The sequence below is a fragment of the Oreochromis aureus genome, linkage group 17, assembly GCF_013358895.1.
Source record: "Oreochromis aureus strain Israel breed Guangdong linkage group 17, ZZ_aureus, whole genome shotgun sequence".
Taxonomy (NCBI): Eukaryota; Metazoa; Chordata; class Actinopteri; order Cichliformes; family Cichlidae; genus Oreochromis; species Oreochromis aureus.
The window spans coordinates 30,492,669-30,519,352 of NC_052958.1; the positions used below are offsets into that span (position 1 = coordinate 30,492,669).

Sequence of the window (26,684 nt, forward strand, 5' to 3'; positions counted from 1 at the left end):
TTCACAACAGCTTCACTTTGTGATTTTGCTCTGGTGAAAAAGTCTGCTGAAATGTCAGATTCTTCTTTAGCTCTTCTACTTTCTGTAGTTTCTGCTCTGCATTTAGGTTTTTCAGCTTATCCTGACGTTTTGTCTCGTAGTGCCATCTTAAATTAAATTCCTTAAATACAGCCGCATTAGCTCCACTAATAAGACACACGGGTTTACCAGCAATGTCTGTAAACATATATTCAGTCTCCCACTGGTGCTGAAAGGCTCTGCTTTCAGAATCAACTTTTCTCTCCACCATTGTGAGCAGCTAGCTTCGCAATAACAGAAGTTTGACTTGAGCAGGATTGTTCCCACTTAGCCTAGCGTTCAGCAAGGAGGCTGCAGCGCTGCATTATGGGATCTGTAGTTCGTATATATTATTAGCGCCTCATATCGCCGGGCCATGCATAACAATAATAGTACATCTATATAAAATGATCTCGCGGGCCAGATATAAATGTACGCCGGGCCGGATGTGGCCCGCGGGCCTTGACTTTGACACATGTGCTTTAATGCATCAAACAATAAAGTTCTTAGGTCCTTCCAGAAGAATTGATAAAAGTTAGTAGTGAGTCCATCTGTCCCTGGGGACTTGTTTAATGCCATTTTCATGACCACCAAATCCAGTTCCTCAATTTTAAGCTCTGAATCACACAGATCTTTGAACGGCTCGTCAATACATGGGATGAGATTATGAATCTTATTAAAGAAACTATCAGAATCAGCTGCTGAATATTCTGAGGAGTACAATTTGGAATAAAAAGTGAAGACTTCCTTTTCAATCTTTCTGAAATCTTTACATTCAGTCCCATTTATCAACAAGCTTGTGATTAAATTTCTCTGCTGTCTACACTTTTCCAGCTTACTAAAATATGATGAGTTCTTTTCACCTGCCTCAATCCATTTGGCTCTCGATCTTATAAAGGCACCCTGGGCTTTCTCTAGGTAAAGATCATCTAATTTAGTTTGTAACTCCATCAATTTATTCTTCTCTTGCACGTTTAGTTTTTCTTTACTACAGCACTGAGTTATTTCACGAAGTAAACTACTTTCATATTCCCGTTTTTCCCTGTTCAGTTCTTTGCAGAATTTTATAGTGAATTCTCTGAGTTTGAATTTAATAAATTCCCATTTCTGTATATTACCCACTACTGAGTCATCATTTTTTATATCTGTAATTATATGTCTAATTTTATCACAGTACTTGTCCTTATTTAAAAGGCTGGCATTAAATTTCCAATATCCCCTGCTGCTACGTCTCATCCTTGTTGGTTCTAAGACAAGATCAATGAAACAGTGATCAGATAGGGGTGCTTTGGAGATTTTAGATTTTGAAGTACACCTCAAAATGTCATCGCTCACTAACCAATAATCAATTCTTGACCTGCTTTCTCCATTAGGTTTAAACCATGAATAATTCTTAACTCCAGGATTCAAACTTCCCCAAATGTCTGTAAAATTATTATCACTAGAAAAGTTCTCAATAATGTTATTCTGTTGCCTCCTTCTTAAGCGAGGAGGCCATCTGTCCATCCACTCATCTGGTGTCATGTTCCAGTCTCCTCCTACAAGGATGTAATCTGTGGGGTACATAACTTTAAACTCTGAAATAACTTTTGTTAGATTTTCCAATAGACTTTTATTTTGACCCTCATTATTATGTCCATAAAGATTTGTAACAATTAGAAATATACCTTCGCTCTTCAAAACTGCAGTTAACCAATGACCCTCACTATCAGCTTTATATGTTATAATCTCCCTGGGAACTTATTAAAACAAATCGCCACACCTCCAGATCTGTTAGATCCATGACTGAAAAGAATCTTCTCTCCCCACTGATTAGCCCAAAAGGTAGCATCAGCATCCACAGAGTGAGTTTCTTGTAAAACAGACAGTGACATTTTGCCCCTTGCAAAATAAAAAAGTGCCTTTCTCTTAACAATTTCCTTCAAACCCTGAACGTTTAATGAACCAAAAGAAATTCTTGAGTGAACCATAACAAGAATATGCTAAGAAAATAACTAATAATATTTTTTTTTTAAAAAGAAAAGAAAAATATATAAATATGAGTCTAAATTGTAACACTTGTCACCAACTCAGTGACTAATAATCTTTAACTTTAAGTAGAACTCTTTTGTCCCATTGATAATATTCCACTGTATACAGTCTTACTTAAGGTCTTTCATTCAACGTCACCAATCCTCCGTCCTTCGATATATCCATGATGACCCCGGAAAAAGGCCCGCTTCCCAGCGCGTCTGGCTTGTTCAATTTGCGGCCACAGCCGCCTCCTCTCTTCCCAATCCTCCCGCGGCTGTACCTCAGCGAAGTGGAAACCCCCGTTCTTACAGACAGCCGAGTCTTTGGTGCGACGCCAAATCTCCTCTTTCACATGTCTCAGAGCAAACAGAATGATGATATGTCGGACCTTATTCTCAATCTTCTTCCCCACTCTATGCACCACATCCACAGATTCTTCAAGCTTTGATGTCATATCAGGTGCGATCTTGCCAGGAATTCCAACAACCAGCGATCTGACATCTTCATCTTTTTTCTCCTCTAAACCTTTAATCCGGAGGCACCACCTCATTTTGTACCTTTCTTGCTCTCTCACTCTCTCCTTGAGATCGTAGTTATCTTTGGTCAACTGCTCGTTTCGTCTCTCCAACTCTTTAACCTTTTGTTTACATTCTTTCACCTCCTCCGAGTTGAACTGAACCGCTTTGGCTAGCTAGCATCGTACTAGCTTGCTTGCATTGCACACTCAGGTCAGCTAGCTGCTCATCCACTCTTTTTTCAAGGTTTAGAATCGCTTTCAATATAGTAGCATTAGAGACTTCGTCACTTTCACTTATCTCTGCTGACTTAGCTTTCTTCTCTGCAGGCTTCTTACTGGGTGTAGATGGAACCGAATCGATGCTCCGTTCCCTTTTGCTCATCACTGCTACGTCCATTGCTGCGTAGTCATGATCCGTTCCTTCTCTGCTGCCTTCCTTTTCATCACATGGCGATGTTGTTTCTTGTTTTTTAAGGTCGAGTTTGAATTTAGCAGGTTTAACTATACTTGGGGCACTCATTTTACCACTTTCGAGTGGAAACAGTAACGAACACAAGGTAAATTTTTCTTGCGCCACCCTCCTTCTACAGTCAATGGTCCGAACGCATTCAGCCAGAGGCGCGTGCACCGGTTGCTGAGCAACGCTTCTGGTTTTACTCGAAGTGGGCGGGCGGAGCTAAGTTCAAAGACATCAAGTACGTCACAGACTTCAAAAGGATTTAAGTTAACACAGAAGTCATAAATAGCCCTCTGTAACAGTGGATTTTCGAAAGCAAGCTTTAACAAACAGAGAACAAATTATCAGCAAACAGATACACATTAATCTTTTTGCAATGGGCAGCAAAACATCTAAGGATAATGCAGAAAATGTCAGGAGTGACTCTAGCTCCAAGAAGAAATGTCAAGATGTCCCTGGCACCAGGACAAAAACAAAGGCCCCAGGGAAAACAGAGCCAGCTCCTGAATGTGATGCTAGCTCCAGGAAAAAATGCCAGGACACTTTTGGCATTAGCACAAAATCATTTCAAATCACAATACAAAACAATGCTAATTTCACAATGAATGTCACTCATAAAGATAAAAGTACTAGTACTTACAGGAATATTGTATATTGTGATGCTAGCGCCAAGAACAAATGCCAGGACACCCCTGCCACCAGCACAAAAACAGAGCCCCCAGAGAAAACAGAGGCAGCTCCTGAATTTGATGCTAGCTCCAAGAAAAAATGCCCAGACGCTCCTTGCACCAGCACAAAATCAGAGGCCCCAGAGAAGACAGAGACAGCTCCTGAATTTACATGTTGGTCGCAGACTTCCAACACAGTTGGCCCTGCTGTGGAAGAACCAAACCGTGTGGCAGCTGTTATTTCACAGAAACAAATGCTTAACCTTGAACACAAGTCTCCATTTCACGGCAGGGCCAACACAGTCGGCCCTGTTGTGGAAGAACCAAACCGTGTGGCACCTGTTATTTCTATTCGCCATCCTCAATTTGGCATGACAATACAAAACTCCGGTAATTTAAAATTGAATGTCACTAAGAATGTTATGGGTTATGTCAGCATTAATCAGTTTGACTTGTTTGGTCACGAAACAACAATAACTGACAAGCCCAGAACTCCAATAGACGAGAAAGACTGTGACTCCACGCAAAGCACCTCTAAAACCTCAGAGGATGAGGAAAAATACAGATTTTCTGTGGAAATCTGTTTGGAAGAACTGGTTGAGCAGTTTGTAAAAAAATCAGGCAAAGTCATGAGCCCGGAAAGCGTTTCAGCCATCTACAACAGGCTTACCAACAAAATTTGGGCTGAAATAAGGGATGACATTGATAAAATCCCCTTAAAGAAGTTCAAAAACTTCCACAAGGTCATTTTCAAAGCCCTGTGTAAAAAGTGGAAAGATCCAGAAATAATTCTGCAATTCATGGAATTAAATAACCCAACATTCGACAATAAAATTGTTAACATTTTCATAGAGGAGGCAGCCAAACTATCGAAGAAACCAGGTTGCATACGTTGTGTTTTGTCATTTATAGGCCAAATGTTTTGTTGCTGCAGGAGACAAAACAAGGTTGATGTAATGTAGAAAAAATCATGATATCAACTGAAAATGTTTCTAGAAAACAAATTGGAGACTTTAAATCAGCTAGTTTTAAAATTATAATGACTCTTTTCAATTGATGTATTCACTTTTGAGAACCCATTGACCAGTCATGCAGATGGCTGCCCCATTCACTGAGCCTGGTTCTGCTGGAGGTTTCTCCCTCTAAGGGTGTTTTTCCTCCCCACTGTCGCCTAGTGCTTGCTCAGAGGGGTTTGTCTGTTTGGGTTTTCTTTTTTAAAAAACTTTTTTTTTTTAAAAAAGTTAACATCAATAAAAGTTTTTAAATTTTACACTCTGATTTCTGTTTGTTTTCATTGTCTGAGACATACTCGGCTGTATTTCCTCTTGTTTTCCACAATAGACAGCACAACTGAATTTATAGTCTATACCTTATCTTTAAAGTTCCAACCTTTGTAATGCCATTACAGTATATCTTCGTCATTCAAAGGTCACAGATTTGTATTTCAACTCATGTTTCCGAGTTGAAATATACATTAAAAAAAAGGCTTCAGTTTGTCTTTATTGTCTTTGAGACTGAGCAAACAAGTTTTAATAAGACCCCAGAATTGATGCATGCTCTCCTCCCCTTTTCTCCTCCCCCTGAGCATTGAGAGCTACTTGCACTGTTCTCTCATGACTATGGGGTATTTTAAAGCAATTGCCTCACTGAATAACTAATGCATTAAGCTGAAGACCAATAATGACAGAATGATGTGTGTCATAAAGCAGTTCATTAAGCACTTCTCCTGCAACAATTTTACATGGATATGGAGATGTGTGCTTTCTTTCCTGTCTCTCTCTCTTTCATGTGGTTTTAACTCAGCCGGAGGTGATGGTGTCCCTCAACCCTTCAAATGAAACACTTTGCAACAGCACTGCCATTTATTTCTCCTCTGGGAAATCACAGCATTGTTGTTTTTGATGTTGTTGTTGCAGCCGGCTGCAGTGCATTTCTTTTATAATCACCAGAGTGTGTAGCTCTCTCTATCACTCTACTTAAAATGAACTTCTAAAAGAACTTCCTCAGGAAGCAGAGTCTGGGGCTGAAGGGGACAACTCGTCCATCATTGGGGGTGAGGTCACTGAGGCAGTTAAACAACTCCTTCGTGGCAGGGTCCCTGGGATGGATGAGGCTCGTCCTGAGCTCCTAAAGGCTCTTGGTGTTTGAAGGCCTGTCTTGGTTGATGTCAAGAGATATATTCTTAAACACTTCTTCAGCTGAAAATTAGAGAGGAGAAACACACAGTTTTACTTGCATGCAAGGGCAGTCACAGAGCACTCACATGAGAGTGAGGGCTCTGGGACTCGCGCTCTGCCACTGCCCTGGTCTTTATTTATATACAAGAGTAGGTGCGTTTGATCAAAACATTGGAATGTGGATGTGTATATATGTGTGTGTGTGTGCGTGTTCCAGGAGAGGCTCCTCTACCTGGTACGAAGTGAAACTGCTTGTTAAGCTCTTATCTATCACTAGCAGGAACTGCTCCTTCCCTGCATGATAACGGGTCACAGTGAATTAAAACAACAGTCTGAGTCATAAAGAGGTCATCATGCAGTATGCTATCATATGCAAACTTATATTATTAAAAGATTATACTGACTGCTAAGTACAATTTTCTATTGACAATTGACTGTGAAGGTTCTCAGTCATCCAGGTCATCGTAGTCAAAGGAGTTGAAGAAGCTGAAGAAGCTTCTCGGATGAGAGGTGAAACGTCTTCAAGCAACTTAAAGAAGTCCAGACGCTTTTCTTTGCAGAATCCCCCCAAGGAGGGACAACGGACCCCCTGGTGATCCTCTAATCACATGCGCCAAGGTGTGAAAGCGGGTGTGGGACCTAATCAGCCAGGGTTTCGGGTGAGCTCATTGACAATTGACATGCTTCTACAATGTTGCATTGAGATCAGGGGCGGTACCTCAGGATTGGCAGACCAGGATGTTGGGGACCAAAGGGTGTGCTTCAACTATACAGCAGAGGAAAATGGGTGGATGGATTTATGTGTGGTGTGGAAAACATTTGTCAAGTCTGAAACAAACAAGCTCATGCCGCGATTACTGAAATTCCAACATTACCTTGGGTCATTTTCTGGGTCTGGTAAAAATAGAGCTCGCTAGCTCTGTGATCAAATGCAATCTGACAGCCCGTCTCTCACCACCAGGTGACGTGTGCGCGCAAAACACTGCATGCGCTGTTTCTTTGTCATAGCAGAACCTACTGTTTCTCGATCTTTCAAGGTTAAGTCATCCCAGAGCTCCGGGTCCTCAAGATGATCACGTCATCATCATGTTCCTCACCTTGTGAATGATTTCAAGATACTTTTGTACACATTCAAGGCTATCCATCATCTCTCGCCTTCATACCTCTCTGACCTGGTTCAACTCACCATTCCTTCTTGGTGTCTCAGATCCTCCTCCTCTCTTTCCCTTTCCGTCCCTTCCTCCCAGCTAGCCACCATGGGGCGCAGGGCTTTCTTTGCTCTGCCCCCGTCTTTGGAATTCCTTCGTCCTGAGATAAGAAACATCACTTCCTCCCTCTTTTAAGTCCAGACTCAAAACTCACCTATACACATTCCCCAGCCACTGTGAACATGGAGGCAGCTGCAGTCAGTCATGGAGCACCACTGACAGAGTTCCAGTATTGCTCGTATGTCAGCTGCCTCTGCTCCTCATCTTTCTTCCACAGATGGTGTACTGTAGTTCTTACAGAGATTGAGGGCTTCGCAGTGAGCTTGTTGACAAGTAAAAAGGGAAAACAAGAAAGAGTTTAGCAAGATAAAAGATCCTTTGTGGTTCCGCTATAAAACAACACAAAGTTTGTGTGTTCAAAACAAAGGAACATGCTCTACTGGTAATAATTCCTAGCATGCAAACAGATTGATGTGATCGGATTTGGCAATGAAAATATTGCTCTGTGTCCTTTCTTTCTATTTTCTTGGGAAAAATACATAAATGTGACAGGCATGTGAGAATTAAAGGAAAAGGCTTAACTTCCGACCCTGCAGTGAGTGGATGCAGTGGGTCTGTTAAGCTGTGGATAGTGTTTTACTTACATGGTTTACATCTACCTGTCTCCTGAGTTTGAAAGGTTATAGTAAATCAATAAAAATTAGCTTTGACTTGATCACTTTTAAGCTACCTGAGTCAGAGATGCCACCTGCCACGAGGCAAGGCAGGAAGTTGCTTGGGGCCCCAAGCCAGTGTGGGCCCCCAGTGGGCTGCCAAACTTTAAGCTTTAGCAGTGGCAATGTGCAAAATGTGCAGTGACGTGAATAAATAAATGATTCTTTAGAATACCAACTTATTTGCTTTCCCAAAACATTTTTTTCCATGACAAGTCACACCACCTGTATGTGTCTGTTATTTTTCCTCTGACTCACTGAGTTGGTGATGTGTGCCGCAGGTTTCATTTCTTTTAATCGCTGGGGGTTATAGTCAGAGTTATGTTTAGTTTATTTGTTTTTTTCACAGATAACATCAATGGTCACACTTCCTATCATGACGGGAAGTACTATGAGACCTGTAGCAACTGCCTCCTGTCTGAAGACACCACTCTCCTCCCTGACGGCAAGTCAAAGGGGCGATACTTCTTCCTGTTCAGTAAGTCGTTTTTCAAACCTTCATCTCTTATTTTAGCAGCAACACACAGGTTAATATATAGCACATACTGCTTTAAATAACCGCCTTTCTTTCCCCGTCCCCTTCTTTCTTTTTTGAAAAGCACGGACCGGCGCTCTGGAAGCTTCTGAGTTGGAGACCTTCAAGAACCAGGCAGAATGTCTTAAATTCCCCTCAGAGTACCACTTTACAAGCAAAGGTCAGCCGCCATTTAGGCGTGTTCCCAGCATCCAGTGTGACCATCACAAACACTATTCTCATTTTGTGATTTCCTCTTTCGTCAGATCTTTGTCCTGATGACAGGGCGACCGCGTCAACTGCCGTCAAGAATACAGAGAAAGAGCAACCTGAGATAGAGCCTAATGTGCAGTAAAGTAGAGCAAAGAGGTGCCACAGCTCTCTGAACACCAAGATAAATCTTCCTTTAAATGTACTAAATAGTGCTGTAGTGTGATCTACATGTGCTGCCATACAATGTTGTGCTGCATAATAACTTTTTAATACACTATGTTGTCTTTCCAACTAAGAAAAATCAAGTCTAAATCCCCAGTTTAAATCCTTTTAGTGGTATTTGTACGAATCTAGTTCCCACTGGTTGTGTGCGGCAAATAAAAAGGACTAACTTCTCCGTCTGTGTTCTAGTCATTTATTTTCTGATCACCATCACACTGCTGTTCCCCAAAGCATCAACAAAGACTGTTGCTGAATAACATCAGTGTTAGAGGGAAGAGAAAAGATGTTAAACTCTTAAACTGTCGCCACACAGAGTCCAGAATGCCCCCACAGGGAAACATCCTTCATTCTGCTGCAGAAAAGCTGCTCCAGGTCCTTTTTGAAAGATTTCAACAGCCCAAGACAAGATGTGGCACTTTGCCTGAGTTCATTCAGGAGCAGTGGTGTGGGCAACAGAGGGCTATTGAGCTCGCCTTTCAGTGCCGAGAAGAAAAAGAGGGGGGAAAAGAAGAAGAAAACTGCATGGTCATTAGGAAACCTTCTCTGGTGCATTTGGGCCTGCAGAAAGCCCCTCCACCCCCAGACCCTCTCCTCCTCCTCCTCTTCCCCCTCCTTCAGGATTAGCACTCACACAGAAACAACTTTTTGTGTGAAGCCTGGAGGGAAAATGAATCAGAGTTAGACGTTTTCTGTTACAGGTTCAGCAAACATCCCTGTGGCTGACCATGGCTCTGCCTGTTGTTGTATTCCTGTTGGCTCTCATTGCCCTGGGTGCTGCATCTGCACCTGACTGTAAGGAGCTCGTAAAGCCTTTTATGCCAGAGGACCCCAAACAGGTAAGTCACCTAGTGTCTTTGCTTTCTCTGTCTTATTTACAACAATGGTGCTGGAGGGTTTTTTTTAAACATGTAAGGACCTTTTTTTATTTTGTTTTTATTTTTTTTGTGCATCAAGGTGTTTGGAAAATGGATTTATGTGATGGGAGCTGGGGACCCCAAACAGTACCACAAAGCACTGGAGTCTCTGAAAAGCTCCTGGATAGACTTGTCCCCGACTTCCAGCGATCAGACTGTGACTTTGTGATGGAGAGATCACTGCTTGTGAGTTTGCTGATTATGTTATTTTAATATGTTAAGCAGACTTATGTATTTAATGCATTTCAGTATTAAAAGCGAAACATTTAAATTTAGGTGTGAAAGCCAGATTCTGTCACCTTGTCGCCTTGTTGTTTCTCAGTAACCGGTGCATCGTGGGGGAGGCAAATGCCACCATCTCAGGGATTGCTACCACATTTCGCAGTGAGTGAGCTACACTAGATGAATTTGTCTTCACAACAGACAATAGATTTCCACTATAATAACCCAACGCTGTACTTTGAAAGAAAATCTGTCAGACCACAAAGGGCACATCCTGCAGACTTGCTCTGACTGCCTCCTGTGGACCGACACCTTCCGAAATGGGGACGTCACTGGCAGATACATCCTGCAGTTCAGTGACTCCTCCACTTCTCAGCACATCAAGTCAGGGTTTCAACCTGGATTTTGACATTCTCTCTTTGCTTGCAACGAGGACAGGGAAAATCGATCCCAAACATGTGGAAATTTTCAAGAAACAAGTTGGGTGCTTGAACTTCCCAGAGGACTACCACAGCTATGATGGCAAAACAGGTCAGCAGCTATCCAAAAACCTCCAATGACAGAGTTTTAACTCCCACAGGGTGGAGATTCTGCCCTGCGAAATGTCATATTTAAGCGCAATAGTTTTTAGGTCTTCATTATTTTTGGATCGATTCCACAAAATACAATGCACATGGTGAGGAAATGAGGCCACCGTTCTCCATCCTGCTCAGGGAAACGGTCACATTTTGTTTCTCTTCTTTTTCCTGCAGAACTGTGCCCCGATGTCAAGGAGAGCACGCAGGAATAAAGAGGAGGCAACGAGATCCACAAAGCTGCATGGATTAAAAGAAAATACAGATGTCACACAGTGGAAAATTGTGTTCTTATGTTTTGTTTTGGATTGGACTGTGTGTTGGTGTATAGTGTCAATTTTAGTTGCATGATCTTATTGTAATAATTTTTATTGCATGATTTTATTCCATATTTATACTGTGTTTTGTGTTGTTGTACAGTATTCTTTTTTTATTCCACTGTGGATTGGACAGATAATTGCGTGCACCTGTGAGGTGGGGGCGTGCCCCCCCGAGGTGGCCTATTGGCCGCCAAACTGACTTAAGGGAGATAGTGAGCGCAAAGACAGGAGAAGAGACACACGGAAAGCGAAGAGCAGGAAACCGAACGTGTGCAGACGAGCGCATGTATAGAAGGACCGGCCTGCCTGTGCGGTGTCACGAGACTTCCGGCGATCGGCCAGCATAACCCGGCGATTCAGTTCTGACGGACAGAATAGCAACAGTGGGAGGCGACGCGTGAAATCCACAGTAGGGCAGAGGGGACGCCTCTGCCTGCATCCGTGAGTATCGCTTTCCCACTGTTGGGCGCTAGGCGTGGTTTTACCGGGGAAGGGTAACAGTGGCTGTGCCGACTACGTTGCTGGCCCGTGTTTGTTGTTTTAGGGCCGGGCTACGAGGGAAGCCGTGTGCGGGTGCGGAGAGTGGCTGGACTGCACGGTCACGCGCCGCCAGGTGGGGATAGGAGCCTCCTCCCTGGCCTTCTGCTGGCGAGATTTTCCCATCCCGGAAGAGGAGCTCCCCTTCTGTCTCTTTCAGCTAAGGAACATTTGCCCGAGAGTGTGTGTGGTTGGACACTGGGAATAGAGGACTCTGGGGGGGACGTTTTATCGTATAAAAAGGACATTCATTTAGCTTTGATTTTTTTAATTGTATTTTAATCTCTGCCGGCAGGGCTTTTTAGCGGGTTGGGAACATTTATTTTTTATTGTATAGTGGGGATTTTAACTCCTACTTGTGATTCTGGCTGTTCTTCTAAAAAAATAAATGGTGTGTTTAAAGCCGGCCCAGTGTCCGTACTCCGAGCGCTGATTCACTCTCTCCCCTTATGCTTGTATGTATATAGACGTGGTGGCGAAGATTTAGGTCACCAGTTTAGCGGCTACACATACAGTGTTGTCGTATGTGCTGTCTGTATGCTCTGACGTCATGAATGCCAGGACATCAAGTTATAAATGATTTAATCTCCTTTAAATATTTACTCACAAAACCTGTAACTGCATCGTGTTGTGAAAACCACATCGACAGCTGTTTTTGTCATATCATAACGCAGTTACTAAAACTGTTTTTATTAACAGTGCACTGTCATACCTATTATTCACTGGAAACACAGATGTGTTGAATATAAAATAAAAAGATATTGTTAAATGTTTTTCTTACTGTGGAATGAATCCAATATATTCCACACTGTCAAAGTGGTGAGTACATTTTATAAAAGATAAAAGAAGACAACTGCTTGCATGTAAACACTGATGCTACCAATGTGCTTGTTTTGATACAAATAAACCCAGCACTTCCACTGGGGTCTAAAGTCGGCACCACATCGAGTTTCATACTTCTTCTAATCCACCTCGTGCACTTCTTGAAAACATTTTGAGCAAACAGAAGTAGTCTGTTATAGTGTGGATATGGCTGACAGCCCAAACAGTTTTTCAGTCCTCGTGTCTTAAGCCATCAGCCTGCTGTAATGGCTCCCCATTTCAGTCTGAACGCTCTCCATTTTGCACAATCTGCTGCTCTCTGTCAGCCTGCTGGTTCTTGTGCTGCTTGTGTGTGTGAGCCAATCTCACCCTGTCCCGGTCGCCTGCATCTGAGCAGTGCCACCACCTGCTTCTGGCACTGAGAGGACCCGAAATAATAGAGGACCGGATCCAGACAGCAGCTGAAGCTTCCTATGCACATGGAGAGCAGGTATGCCTGGTAAGAACTGCTACTAGCCTTGTGTGCCAGTTGAATATAGTGAACCATGAGGATGATGTTGGTGGGGGTGAAACAGACCACAAACACCAGCAGCACAACCACAGCCATCACCACAGCGCGAGTCTTCTTGGAGCGGTTCTCCACGTTGGCTTCAGCCAGAGCCTGAATGATGCGTATGTAGCAGACAACGGTGAATATAAAAGGGATGAAGAAGAACACGGAGGAGTAGATGGGGAAGAAGTAAAGATAGTAAGACTGTAGTTTTCCTACGTCCTGCACATCATGGCATGTGGTGATGCCCAGAGACGATATATGTAAGGTCTGTTCTGAGATCAGCAGGGGGCACACTCCTCCCAGGGATAAGAGCCACATAGCAGCGCACACAGCTGAAGCCGTCTGAGGGCTGCGCCACGTGAGCGAGTTCATGGGGTAAACCACAGCCAGGAAACGGTCAATGCTGATGCACATCACAAGCAGGACGGAGCAGTACATGTTACAGTGGAAGGCAGCAGTGACGGCTCTGCACATGAAGGATCCGTAGATCCAGTTGTTGCCGTGATAATGGTAGGCGATCTTAAAGGGAAGGAGCAGCCCGAACAGCAGGTCAGCACAGGCCAGGTTGAGCATGTAGATCACCGCCGGCTTCTTGGGGCAGATTTGACGCACGAACATCACCATGGCAAGAAGGTTAAGGGGCATGCTGATGATGAAGACGAAGATGTAAACGGTGGGGATGAAACGTGTGGCCAAGCTACCCTTGAGAAACGCTTTGGTCTCCTCCGAGACATAATAGTGCTTCCGCGGATGATGGGGGTGAGGGGGGTGTACTTTACTGGACTCCTGCGTCGATCCTGAGCCTTCATCATCTAAGAGTGACAGGTCTAGGTAGTCTGCTGCATCATCTCCAACCATTACAAAGTGGCCAGAAAAAGTCCACAGAAAGGGAGTGGAGCCTTAAAAGAAACAGGAAAAGGAAGTAAAAATGTGGTTACGCCAAACAACAATCTAAAAACATTTACACTAGGAGCAGTTTGGAAAAGCAGATTTGTTTTATCTGATCAGATTGTTAAATGCATCCATCAGGTTCAAGCTCGTCCTAATGCCCCCATATTATTTTAGAAAGTCCGGTTAAGTAAAATAAGCTGTCCGATAAATTTATTACATGCATCCATATCATGAGGGTGATTCTGTTGGGCACGCTTTAATTACCCAAAAGTTAATCAAAATGCATTAATGCATTTTGATTAACAACAAACAAACAAACAAGGGTTTTCTCATAAAATACTGCAAATAAATAAATAAAATTTCCACTTTTTTGTTTTAATTAGTTGACTAACCAATAGAGATCACACGTTTCCGTGTCCCCACTGACCATTACTACAATTTAAATCCATTTTAAATGTATAGAAAATGTAACTATTATTCAACTTTGAGTGCCAAAATATAATTATATGCACATTATTTTAATTATAAATAAATTTATTCTATGAAGTACCAATATTTACACACATCCTCCAGTTTGCTTCAAACCCAGTAACGCCATACCATTTACCTGCTACAAAATGTTTTTGACATGAGCACCAAAAAAGTGACATCACCGAGTCTCTTGAAGTGCAAAGAGAATCAAATGTCACTATATTATCTTACCTATTTATTTATTCACAGAACATTGTTGAGCTTTGTTATTGCTTTAATGTATGGGCTTGTCCTTTTAATTTTTTAGCAGCCTCTAAGGGTTAAAATAATTTGCCACAAACATTCAGGGCCAGTATTTAATTCTGATTGTATATTTGTCAGATGACAATACATGTTTTTTTTCCTAGTTAAATTGCTCTGAGAATAAATATGTGCCCCCCCTTTTAAAAATATTATTTTAAAACTTATTTTGTCAGGCTCAACGCTTCAATTGTTATATGAATAAATGGTTAAAGCAAAACAACATTGCTGAAAACATGAATTTTATGATATCCAGAAATAAAATGCAGTAAAGGTGTGTACTTACTAAATAGTGCTACCATTAACCAAAAACTTCAACCCTGTCGCTTTCAGCCCTCTTGTTTTTTTTTGCTTTACTGCAGTGAGATTGTGTTTAGTTTTCTGAACATTCTTTCACTCCTTCCTGCGCAGTGATCTAGTTAAAAGTAAATGTTTAAACTGATCCTGCATGTGTTTCTGGGGGAGCTACAAATAAGTAAATTTTACTCTGGCCCCAAGAGAGTACAAGGCAAACTCTAGACATCATCATCATCATGTTAAAGTCTTAGGAAAATTACTTACCATTTCCAGATGGGAGCGCCGAGCTTTGAACAGAAAATACAAACAAGCAAATTAAGAGGTGATGCATGGCTTTACTGTAAATCCTCCTAATATTTAGCAGGAGAGTAGAAATTATGTTTGCTGAGGAGCTGCTGAAAGCGCCGTTATTAAAGGCAGAAGGTTTCTAAAAATGCAGTAGTTCCCTATTGTGCCCAGCTGGGGGCAGCCTTTCTCGTGAGTTCAGCAAGAGCTTGTCGATTTCCGTTCAAGTCATACAGTAAAGACACAAATACAATCTTCTCGGCTGTGAATGAATTAAATCAGTTCAATACGTAGTGAATGAAACGTTTTCAGTTGTTTTTTTTAACAATAACTATAATGATAAGCAGAAACTCGATATTACACTTTCAGCACATACATGGCAGTCCCAGAATTCTAACTTTAAATCTTAAACATGATTGAAAATGACCCCTTTCAGTATTGTTATATGACATTACTGTAGATTGCCTTCACTGATGCATTTTAGTGATCCATGCATTTGATTTGGCATTTTTATGCCGAATGCCCTTCCTGAGCCAGCTCTCCCTATTTAATCAAGCCTGGGCCTGGCAGTGGCTCATGGCCCTCGCTGTAGCTGTGTTCACTGATGCAGCGATCCAAAAGCAGCATTTTACTGTTGTAACCCATCCACATGATGTTAGTTCTGTCTACTTTGTGCATCAGAGGTGGTTTACAGTTGCAGACTGGCTTCCTCCAAGGGGAACCAAGACAAATCATATCTCAGTCTCTGATTTCCTCAGTTAGTCTGCTGACTTGATCTATGGAGCCCATCTTTTAGGGCTTTTATTGCCTGAACATCTGGATAGCAGATTGGGGGAGAATTATTGTCTGGAAATCCTTAAAGGTTTGGGAACCACTGGGAATTAAAAGTTATCATCTTATCATCAAATGATCCACAGATATTTTCAATGTCAAATATCAATAGAAAAAAATGTAACAGTAAAAACACAAGGGTGCATAAAATAGGAAATATCTTCTCACTCAGAAAATTGGAGCAGCTCCACCAACCCCAACTTAACAAACCAAGATGGTGATAGTGCATGTAGACATTACTAAAACTGTAAAAGCTTCAATATGTACTGCCGCTATTGAGTTTTTGTGACTCGCTAAATGAGCCAGTCGCAGAGCACTGACCAGGCTCTATCATGAGGATAGAAAGCCAAGCATTCAGTCTAGGACTCATGTCACTTCCAACTCCAATATCCAACTTCGGAGGCAAGTGGAAGAAATCATTACCGTGTGGCCAGAGTCAACCACATCCTCCTGGTATCTATCCCTTTAGAATTGTCTCTAACACCCGCTGTGTTTTTTGTCTTTCGTCTCTTTGTGGCTGTAAATGATTTCCCCTACAGAGTGCTTGTAAAGATATGCTAATGTAAATTCCATGTCATGCCTATGCATCAGTGAATGCAAAAGGCCTCCCCAGGAGGACTTGCTCCTTCACTTAAGACAGGCTGGAACAGAAGGATAGTCCAAACAGTAAAACACTCACATCTTTATATAAAATGTATAATTATTATTATAATTATTATTTTTACTGGAAACCTTTTTAATAGAAACCCGTGTGCAAAGAGCATGAAGTTTAAGTATAGGCTCTGGTGATGAGTCTGGTTCCGTAGCTGGGCTTTGTAGTCAAATATGTTTGTGTTGTTGGTTGAGGACGAGCATCCAGTGTGTTTAAAAGCAAAGATTAGTGAGGTCTTTAAGAGCCATCAGAGTGCAATAGTCAAAGGCATACTTTTTAGATGTTACATTGGTTTGCAAGTAAAATTATACAAATCTTTAAATTGGCATCTAGATACCAAATGCATTATACCACTGGCTTATAATTATTGAATCTTCAGGTCTAACACACAAATACAGCGTATGATAGAGGTGGGAAATTCCTGGAATTAACTGTAACAGCTTACGTGCCGGTTATTTGATGAATATTATTATATAAGAATGCGCAATGTAACAAAAAGTGAAGAAAAGGGTACCATAGTACACGAGGAAATACACCTGCATGGCCTTTCAACATATAGCAATACAGTCATTTTCTACAGCTGTAACTAACTGTAGACCTAAGTTTAGTGTCAACTGGAAGAATTTTCAAATACCCTTGCTACCCCTATACAGTCCACTTTTTGTTTTGATCCTCCACCCTCTTCCGTTAGAGGCTGGTCACGTGACCAGAACGCCCGTCCAATCCGGTTGCAGAAGTGCAGGGCTCGTAATTTTGAACAGATGAGGAGCAGCCAGGCTGTGGAGAGTTTCATCGTAACTAAACTAAAGGTTGTAGCGAGAAATGCGTAAATATTTCTTCGAGTGATGGATAGTATCCGTCGCTACAGCGAATGAAGGAAACCCTTAGCGCTGCCCTTCCGTGATAAATATGAGTTCTCATGTTATCACCCCTGGACCGTACCGAGCCACGAAATTGGTAAGTTAAAGTTCACGAGCTAGCTAATACCTAGCTACTCAGTGTAAGATCGTCATCAACGGAAGCGCTAAGCTCAGCTGTAGCTGCTTTTAAACAGCACGTTTAAACACACGCGTTTTGCCGGCTTCTCTAAAAGCAATACTGCAAGAAATTGACAGTAAAGTATCCTCTCTGTGTTTCAGCGTTGCACAATTGTCGCTCTCTCTGATTTAATATCATCTTCATGACTTTGTTTCAGCAACAAACGTCACCTGTAACCCAGCTAATATGACCGATTAGTTTACATGGCGTTTGAAAACCGGACTTTAAAGTACGAATTTTCATTAACGCAACTGATGTGATTTTAATCCAATATATGCGGTGATATCTTTTAAATATATATGTCAACAACCTTTGTTCCGTGACCTATAGACACTCACATATTTGAGTTTCTAGTCACTGGGATAGTGGAATTGGAATATTTAGAACAATTCTGTTTACAAATATTAGTTCATTCATTGTATTGTTATTGTATAAGTTTAACAGATGCGCAGGTATCATAGGGCTGACAGATATGGTTCTTAAAGAAACTTATATGTTTTAAAAAAAGAAAATCCTTCCACCTTTAATGACGGACCTAAAGGATAGATCACCTGTCAGTCCGGTTGCTGTCAAACCTCCAGTCCATCAGTGCAGAAATTTATTGCACAACTTAAGTGACTTCTGCAGTGGCTGCAATGACAACAAGTGAAAATTTGTAAATAATAACTTGTTTTTGAGGTCATTGGGTTTTGTCTTGTGATCCCTGAATCTGCAATATGCCTGCAGTAACCAAAATAGTTTGTTTTAATGTAAAACTGGTCTTAACGCTGCTTTTTAAATTTTGAGCATAATGAGCTACCAGTTGATGAAATGTGTACCAACGCTTGGATATGTCTGCCAGCATCTGAATCAGCAGATACTGTGCCTGCTTAATTACAGCTGAGCGATCTTCTCTTTAGTAGAAGCGTCCGGTCGTTCCCACTGTTACTTCTCACGGTCAATTGTCATTATATTGTTGTGCACTTTTATCAGCTTTCCTATGGAGCAATTCCGTACAGTATGACACGTTGTTATCTTGTTTCCTTGCTTGAACTCTGCGTGTCCTGTTTCAGTGGAATGAGGTGACACGTTTGTTTCGGGCTGGCATGCCCCTCAGGAAGCATCGCCAGAACTTCAGGCACTATGCTTCCTGCTTCACTGCTTCTGCTGCTGTTGATTGGCTGCACCAGCTGCTCTGTAACAACAGCAACTTTGGCCCCGACGTTACCAGGCAGCAGACAGTTCAGCTCCTGAAGAAGTTTCTGAAGAACCATGTGATTGAAGATGTAAAGGGACGCTGGGGAACAGAGGACCTGGAGGACAACAATGTGCTGTACAGGTAATCTGTTGACAGAAATGTGCTTTTGGGGATTATTTAACAAAATAGGGCTTAATATGTTGATTGTGCCCCACATAGCATCAAACAGTCTGTTTTTTTTTTTTTTTCTTTGTCCAAAGGTTTCCCTCCACTTCTCCTCTGAAACCCATCCCCTATTCAGCTCCAGCCTCAGAGTCCAGATCCATAAAAAAGAGAGCTTCATTCAAGGACAAAGAAGGTTTCTTCAGGTTTAGAAGCACACGGAGGCAGGAGAAGGAGACCCAGGTGAGTTAGATTTATCACTGATTCAATTTAAAACAATAATATGTTGCTTTTGAGAGAAAAACAAGTTCACAGATGCAGTTTTGCACTAATCTAAAAAAATAAGATCGACTCTGTAATGTTGGTTCTTGTTCCGTACATCTGTTTCAGGAAAATGTGGATCCTGCACTCCGAATACAGCAGGAAGGCGACAATCAGCCCGAAGAAGAGCAGCAGCAACAGAGACGAGAGCTGACAGTGGAGGATGAACAGGAGATCTGGAGAGACATCACGCTGACCCAGTATAAACACACAAATATAACCCCCCAAAAATCCTTCTGTGCAAAAAAACCCCAAAATACTGAGAAAGACTTCCATTTATGTCTAAAACTTGTATGTGTTTCAGCCTTCAGAGGATTCTGGATGTTCCATCTCTTGATGAGGTTTTAGACCATCGTTATGTGAATCCACAGAACATCATCCACAATATGACCAAAGTCAACAAACACGGAGTGGTCACACTGGATGACAAGACCAGTAGGTTCACACACCAGTATAAAGGAAAAAAATTATAAATAATTTATGTATAAAGACCTCATCTTTTGAAAAAACACTTTTTACCATAGGGATGTGCTATGAACCACATACTAAAGTCCCAGAAGTGCCAGACTCCAGTGTAAAAGGCCAAAACAACATAATAAAAAATTTTTCTTCAGGTTAAAGTATCTGTGAAAATGTGGTGTTTCTGGGCAATTTTGAACCAAAAGGTCTGGACATAATTTAATCCAGGGGTCTCGAACTTAAATGAGCTGCGGGCTACTTCTGACACTGTCATCTCATTGGAGAGCCACTTTAGTGTTCAAGTAGTACAAGAAAACACCCACAAATATTTTTGTTTGTTCTTCTTTTAAATTTTAAGTATTTTATAGCAAGACAAAACTGCACACGTGAATGCACATTTTTTTCTTCTCACTCTTATCTGAATTAGCCAATGAATTTTTTCTGTTATTTTACACAGTAATTCTTGCAATTGAAACCCAAACACAATTTTCAAATTGTTTGTATATTGTCATTATATTACTAGAACATAACAAAAATTATAGTGGGGCCCTTTGTGATAAAGAGGGGCTTCATTTGTTCAGCCCACTCAAGATCAAAGGGGGCCCACAATGTAAAATGAGTTTGACATCCCTACTTTATACTGTAAACCAGCGAAGAATCTAACATATGAACTGCCTCCATAGATGACCTTCCAGACTGGGTTCTGTCTGCCATGAGGAGCCTGGCCAATTGTGAGTAGCAGCAACTATGTCCTGCACTAACAGTTTTAAAAGGAATAAGCCCTTTGTATAGATTTTTTAAATTTAGTTTGATTGATCTAAATCTCATTTGAAGGAAAAAATAATATAAACTTTCAGATATTATTCAGTGTTGTTACAGTTGCAGTAACATGGCGTTTATTTCCAGGGCCAAAGTACAACGGCACACAGCAATCCTATCCTGGCTTTGAAAGAGATGTCTTCAAAACGGTGTCCGATTACTTCTACAGCCTCCCGCAGCCACTGCTCACATATGAACTGTATGAACTGTTTATCAATGTTCTAGGTGGGTTTGCTGCTTCCTGTTAATCATTTAGGCCTTTCAGAATCTACATGTTGGTGTTATGTTAGGATCAAATTTGGCTGCAGGTCTTTTCTGACATGTTGTCTCCACTGTGAGTTGAGTGTTTGACCTCTAACAGTGCTTTGTGACCCCCTGACAGAAGTTTTGGTTGTTTGTGGAATCCTAACTGTGATGTGAGCTGTTGCACCTTTTGTTTTTGTTGTGCCTGATCAGCTGTATGAACAGTAATGGTTTGAACTAACTAAAACTTCTCCTTCCCCTTTGCTGTCTGCTTGCACTGACACCCTGCCTGCCCCCTTGGCTTTCTCTGCCCCCCTTCTCCATGTCTTCATCCGCTTTCAGTGTTCTGCGGCTACGTTGCAGCGCCTTCTATGCGCCAGCATTTGAAGCGCAAGAAATCGGACCTTCCTGCAGTCCCCCCTCCAGCCAAGTCGTCGTTTCGCTCCACGGAGTGTCTCCTCCTATCGCTGCTCAGACAGGGGACATGCGACGAGACAGAATCCCCCATGAGCGAGGTAATTGGTGGGAAACTTCAGTCCCGGCTGGCAGCACTGAAAGGAGGCGGCGGCGCTGATGCGGATGACGGCCCATTAGGAGGCAGCTGCATCAGCCTCAGTACAGTTGTTCCCACCAGACCTCAAACAAGGAGTTGCTCCCTGGAAACCATCCTGGATGACTCTGCCCCTCTTACCAGACAACAGCTGTTTCAGTCCAGTGACAGCCTGGCATCCTGTGCCTATAGCAACAGGAGCCAGGACGACAGCTCTTCCATCACAACACCTCACACTCGTTCATTCGGGACATCTGTGTCCAAACCAGCACCCGTTACTTCTGAAAACGCTCCAGGAGTTACAGCCAGAAACAGGCTGTCTGTCATACCCTTGGCTGGACTGTCAGCTTCACACAGGTCTCGTTCCTTACGGCCTCACAGCTTCAGCAGCTGCCTGGACATCGTCATAGAGACCAGGGAGGAAGATGTCAAAGAGCTTAAGTGGCAGGGTCGAGCAGCCAGCTGCCTCAGCATAAACTCTCCTTCCAGTCAGCATCAGTCTTCCTTAGCTTCACATCCTCCATCACTGTCTTCCTGTCATCCCTTCTCTTCCTACTTTCGTCCTTTCCCTTCTTCTTTCTCATCTGCTGCAACCAAAGCACAAGGGTCTAATGCTGCTACAGGACCCAGACCGGCCTCCAGCACCTCTAATCTTTGGACGCTTCCTGCACCCGCTGCCGTTCGCCGCTGCCTCAGCTCTCTGGAAGTGTCCCACCTGTCACAACCTGTTTCACTGCTCAAAGCGCCTGTGTCTGTGTCTGCCGGCAACTCCCAGCCCCCCAAAAACCAAAATGAGCACAGTAAGACCCTCTCACCTCTACCTGTCTCTGTGTCTTTGTCTAATCAAATTAACCTCATCTAACATCTAACCCCTACTAGTTCCAGTTTGTTCCCTCACTCAAAGCGTGAAGCAGGGAGGCCAGTTCTAGAAAATGACTTCTGTTTTTGTATTCAGCAGTTGACCTTTAACATTTAACAGCAGGAAAAAGGCAAAAGTCTGTTTCACAGATCATGTAGCTGCAGCACAGTTTAGCCAGATAAATAGAGCTTGTTTTGTCGTACAGACCCCCAGATTTCATTAAAATCTATATAAACAGTCTAAAAGGAAGATGGCGTAGGAGTCCTTCATTCCTGGGTGACAGTCGTGCTGCAGTGTCATGTTCACAAGCTTTACCTGCCTCATTTCACACCATAGCTGTAGTCGATTCATCGTCTCATTCATCCATTCATTGTGTAGTCTATCAAATGGGACGTAGCAATGGATGAATGTGGTCCCGAAGTGTGGTTCTTCAGTTTGACTGAAAACACTTACTTGCGTGTGCGTGACTTTCTAACGGTGTTCCTGCATGTAGGCGTTCTTCAGCCTCAGTGTGAACGTGTAGCCATCGAGGCCCTGCAGCTCTGCACCCTCCTCCTTCCACCCGCCTCCCGCAGGAAGTTGCAGCTGCTCATGAGGATGGCGTCACGCATCAGCCAGAATGTAGACATGCCTCGCCTCCACCCTGCTATCGGCACCCGGACATTGGTAAGGAGCTAGTAAATATTTTTGTTCCTCTCTAATACTCTGAACATTCCCTAAAGAAGTGTGAGCACAGACATGTATTCCATGTTCTTTTATCATGATGTCCCTGTTTGTTTACCTTTTATTCACTTGTGTATCTGGATGTTTGTTGTGGATTTCAGATGGTTCACACATTTTCAGGCTGTGTCCTGGGCAGTGCTGAGGAGTGTGATTTGGATGAGCTGTTAGCAACCAGGCTGGTGTCATTTTTAATGGACCATCAGCAAAGCATCCTCTCAGTCCCAGAGTACCTGCTTGGTGCCATCAGTGACCATATACAGTACCTACGAACAGCACAGGTATACCTTCAAACTGTAAAACTGTAAACCACAACTAACTAATTCTTAAAGAAGCAGAGTAAGTGATACCATGCATGTCTGTTCAAATACAACCTGCAGAAGCAAGTTGATAGCTGTGAATGCTCAAAATACACCTTTTCATGCTGCTGGCGCTTTGAGGGGAACCTGCCAGCTTCATTGGGAGCTTTAAAATCTGTTAACATGTTGATTTCTTCATGTTTTTACTGTCCTGATTTCAGGTCCCGATGGACTCTGTTTCAAAGACTGACAAAAGCAATCCGGTTTGCCCTCCAGTCCCGGTCTATACGTTCTGCCATCAGATCAGTGGCACTGAGTTTGAACAGCAAAAACTGGAGTCCTCTCAGAAGGCCATGGAGGAGCTGCTAGAGATCCTGGTGACAGATCAAAACATCAGTGAGAAGGACAGACGCAAGAAACTGAAACAGGTAACGGTCTACTCAAAGTCCAGGCGATGCCTGAAGTCTGGTTCTGTTTGCACAAAGATGCAAAGTGGATAAAGAAGCGTCCCTCTTCCTATCTTGATTTGTAACCCTTGTACTTGACCAATGTGTTTCTCATCAAGTTTCAAATTTCCTTCAGTATGGCATGATGATAATTGTAAATGATAGTTTGTTTTAAACTGTGACGGTGGTAGCTAACATCCCAAACCCCATGGTTTTAAACAGTATCCCACGTACCTATGGGAGAGGTAACAGTGGCTATCTTTGATACACATTCACACGTATTTGGTTTTGAGTCGATTTGCAGTGTTTTCAACTTGAAAGCTATTTTCAGTAGCCTTCAGATTCCTGAAGTTCACACAAGGATATAACAAGTCACTTTATATCCTCAAAAATGCTGGAAATCTGCAGACTCAGCAAAGTGTAATTTTCTTATTGTTCTCCTAAGTTTCAGAAGCAGTACCCAGACATCTACAGGCAACGATTCCCCTCCTCGGACGGAGAGAGCAAGACTGACAACAAACCAAAGATTAAACCTCCACTCCTCAACATCAAGAAGACCAAAGCTTTCAGCATCAGGAACTGAACGAGTGCAGGAGGCGCGCTCTCGCCGCTCACGTCGTGATCGCTGCACTGATATCACACTCCTGGCAGGACAATTGAGAAGTCGTTTTTCCCATGGCAGCCAAAAGCAGTGTGTTACATTGGAAATGCTGTTGTTACTGTTGTGTTTATTGTAAGTAAATGCAGACTGGATGATTTTAACAGGAGTTGATTTGTGTGTTCATGTGTTGTGTATATTTGTATTGAGTTTTGAGTGCTGACTTAGATGAAGGCTTGTGACCGTAGCTCTACAGAGCCGTTCATACCATTTAGGTTCTCTGAATACATGATTTATGAAGAAAGGTTCTTTACCTGTTGTCCCCTCACTTTTCTTTGCTATTTGTATCTGATACTGGCCCGTGTGTGTGTTCAAGTAAGAAGCAAGCTCCAAAAGGCAATTGGGAGAAAAATATTCCATTCTAAGATCACTGGTCAATATGGGAGCAATTAGATTTCTTAATTTATATGAATACTGACAACAGGAGGAGTGCTAGTTGTTGTTTGTGGGGGTTTTTTTTTTTCGTTTTTCTGATGTTTTATGAAGTTTCAATATTTTCTGTCATAGATGCTTAAGTTTTATTTGAAACTATTTGTCAGGCCTGATGTTGAGCATTTTCTTTCTTTGCGCTCATCTTATTTTTCCCTCTGTCGAGTTTGGAGTTTTTAAAACTCTTTTTGAAATCTTAGTTTTATTTCTTGGTGATTTTTTTTTTTTTTTTTTTTCAGGGTGCCAGCTTTTTCATATCTAGCTCAGTTATTTTAAATCGTGTTAATCTTTCCAGTTTCTTTTTACTTCTTGAGCTTGTGTGTCTCATGCCTGCTTTGTTTAGTGGATTGTTTGCACTTGGAGCTAGGCCAGCATGCTTATGTCAATCACCAGTGTGGTAATTTATACGTATTTAAGGCTTATTAGACTTCCCAAACCAAGCTTTTCCATCAGACACCTGATATGCCTTTGGCTTGGGTAGTGCCTAGTGAGAGCTTGACCTGAATGCGCATCCATTCATTTCAGTGCTGCACGCTGAGGGGAATTACACAACTCATGTCAAGTGTCTGAAGAAATTTTAATATTCAAATGGTGTCAAACGCTCCTTTATTTATCTTAAGCTACATGAAGTATTACTTCTACCATGGTATGTTTGTGTTTACCTCAGATCAGATGGTGCATGCATGTTTAACCACACACGGATTCATCATCGGTGTTCTCTGTGTTTTGTACCTACAACTGTTCCTCTACATTGTTTACTATGCAAAGTCCTGGGAAATAAATTTGTTTAGCTGTTCAGTGTTTCAGTGGTGGTTGTATTGAAGTGACAGCTTTAGTTAGAACATTATTATAATAATAATTATTGTTATTATTATTATGTCTGGTGTTGAACATCTACCTGGCAGGATTTTTTTTCCTTTGATATTAAATTGATGTTTGTGTTGGAGAGATTTGTTTTTGCAATGATGTTAAAATCATAATTGAGCAACACCTAAATGCATTTTGTATCCTGGAGCCTGTTTAAACCTAAAAGCTGCTTCACAAAGCAGCAGGCAGAACAAACACGAGCACCCAGGCTGCTACTAAAGAAGCTTGTTCAGTGTGCCCGAAGTGTCTCAGCTTTTTGTTACTTTTTAGAAGTAGCTATAATCTGAGTATAGCCAGTCAGAATTAAACCACAAAGTTTATTTGCAAATGTGTAAACTTGCGGGCTTCATGATTTCAGATTTTTATTGTCATCTATTACCTCCATAAAGTGGCACTAGTGCTACTGTGATATTGTGATCTTTCTTGTGATCTAATATTTACATGATCCTTCTTCCATGGCATAACAATAACCATATTATTATGCCATGGAAGAAGTATCATGTATCTAAAAGATGGACACAGTAAGCATGATTTCCGACTGGTTTCTGGATTCTGCCTTTAAAACTTAGGTTATAGCATTTTGGCTGCTGTCTTGTTGGATTTTGTGATCCAGAAGCAGAGATATTTAGATGTTACAATAAGTTGCTAAATGCCTGATAATTTGTGTTAACATATTATTAAAATACTAGAATTTAATTCACTAAATCTGAATCACAAAATAAATGGTTGATTTGTGTCTTAATGTTTTGTCAGATAATGCAACTGAACGCGCTCCAGTAGACACCAACACCACGATCGCAGTCAAGACCCAAAAGTCTGGTCTAGATAGCTATCAGCTTTAGGTTGTAAATCAAAGAAACACTTTGATACAGCTCCTTGACTTACCCACCCGAATTTCTTGTGATACTGCAGGCCGCAGGTGGTATATCTATCAGTGTGAAAGCATCTCAAACCAATAAGAATTCAGACTTGTCGCAGGATGAAATGAACAGGTTGGACAGCCATTCTCAGACCACCTCTGGCCCAAGGACCCTATGTTTGACATCACTTCTCAATGACTTTTTTTTTGTTTATTTATTAACAGACAATCATCAGCATTAGTCTGTTAAGAGATGTCCTGTTCACCACCAAGCTGAGTTGACGGAGACAAAAAAAAAATGACAGTTTGTCCAGCCCATTTATGTGTGTGTGTGTGTGTGTGTGTGTGT

The 26,684-nt window shown here is 42.0% G+C and overlaps 2 protein-coding genes and 3 long non-coding RNA genes across 6 annotated transcripts; 4 read left to right on the forward strand and 1 right to left on the reverse strand.

Moving 5' to 3' along the window:
• Nucleotides 1-8,018: 8,018 nt before the first annotated feature.
• Nucleotides 8,019-8,868, forward strand: LOC120434040. The gene is made up of 4 exons (XR_005608900.1): nt 8,019-8,037; nt 8,160-8,288; nt 8,410-8,505; nt 8,591-8,868. It is a non-coding gene; the product is annotated as an uncharacterized LOC120434040 (long non-coding RNA).
• Nucleotides 8,869-9,407: 539 nt separating this feature from the next.
• On the forward strand, nt 9,408-10,246 carry LOC120433787. The gene is made up of 4 exons (XR_005608755.1): nt 9,408-9,595; nt 9,714-9,859; nt 9,996-10,057; nt 10,141-10,246. It is a non-coding gene; the product is annotated as an uncharacterized LOC120433787 (long non-coding RNA).
• Nucleotides 10,247-10,323: 77 nt separating this feature from the next.
• LOC120433786 lies at nt 10,324-11,733 on the forward strand. The gene is made up of 2 exons (XR_005608754.1): nt 10,324-10,426; nt 10,648-11,733. It is a non-coding gene; the product is annotated as an uncharacterized LOC120433786 (long non-coding RNA).
• Nucleotides 11,734-12,251: 518 nt separating this feature from the next.
• LOC116315455 (proteinase-activated receptor 1-like) lies at nt 12,252-15,017 on the reverse strand. Its single transcript, XM_039600680.1, has 2 exons — nt 14,926-15,017; nt 12,252-13,601 (listed from the first exon to the last, which is right to left on the reverse strand). The coding sequence occupies exons 1-2, from the start codon at nt 14,990-14,992 to the stop codon at nt 12,472-12,474; spliced, it is 1,197 nt and encodes a 398-aa protein (XP_039456614.1). The 5' UTR covers nt 14,993-15,017; the 3' UTR covers nt 12,252-12,471.
• A 2,156-nt stretch (nt 15,018-17,173) lies between these two features.
• Nucleotides 17,174-25,405, forward strand: depdc1a (DEP domain containing 1a). 2 transcript variants are annotated; one of them, XM_031733761.2, is made up of 12 exons: nt 17,174-17,386; nt 18,520-18,785; nt 18,905-19,049; nt 19,197-19,327; nt 19,432-19,562; nt 20,270-20,317; nt 20,493-20,630; nt 20,991-21,998; nt 22,551-22,723; nt 22,882-23,058; nt 23,298-23,504; nt 23,968-25,405. In XM_031733761.2, exons 1-12 carry the CDS (start codon nt 17,339-17,341, stop codon nt 24,103-24,105), a joined length of 2,610 nt encoding a protein of 869 aa, XP_031589621.2. In that variant the 5' UTR covers nt 17,174-17,338; the 3' UTR covers nt 24,106-25,405. The 2 variants fall into 2 exon arrangements, with proteins under 2 accessions (XP_031589621.2, XP_031589622.2); XM_031733762.2 differs by lacking the exon at nt 20,991-21,998.
• The last annotated feature ends 1,279 nt before the right edge of the window (nt 25,406-26,684 follow it).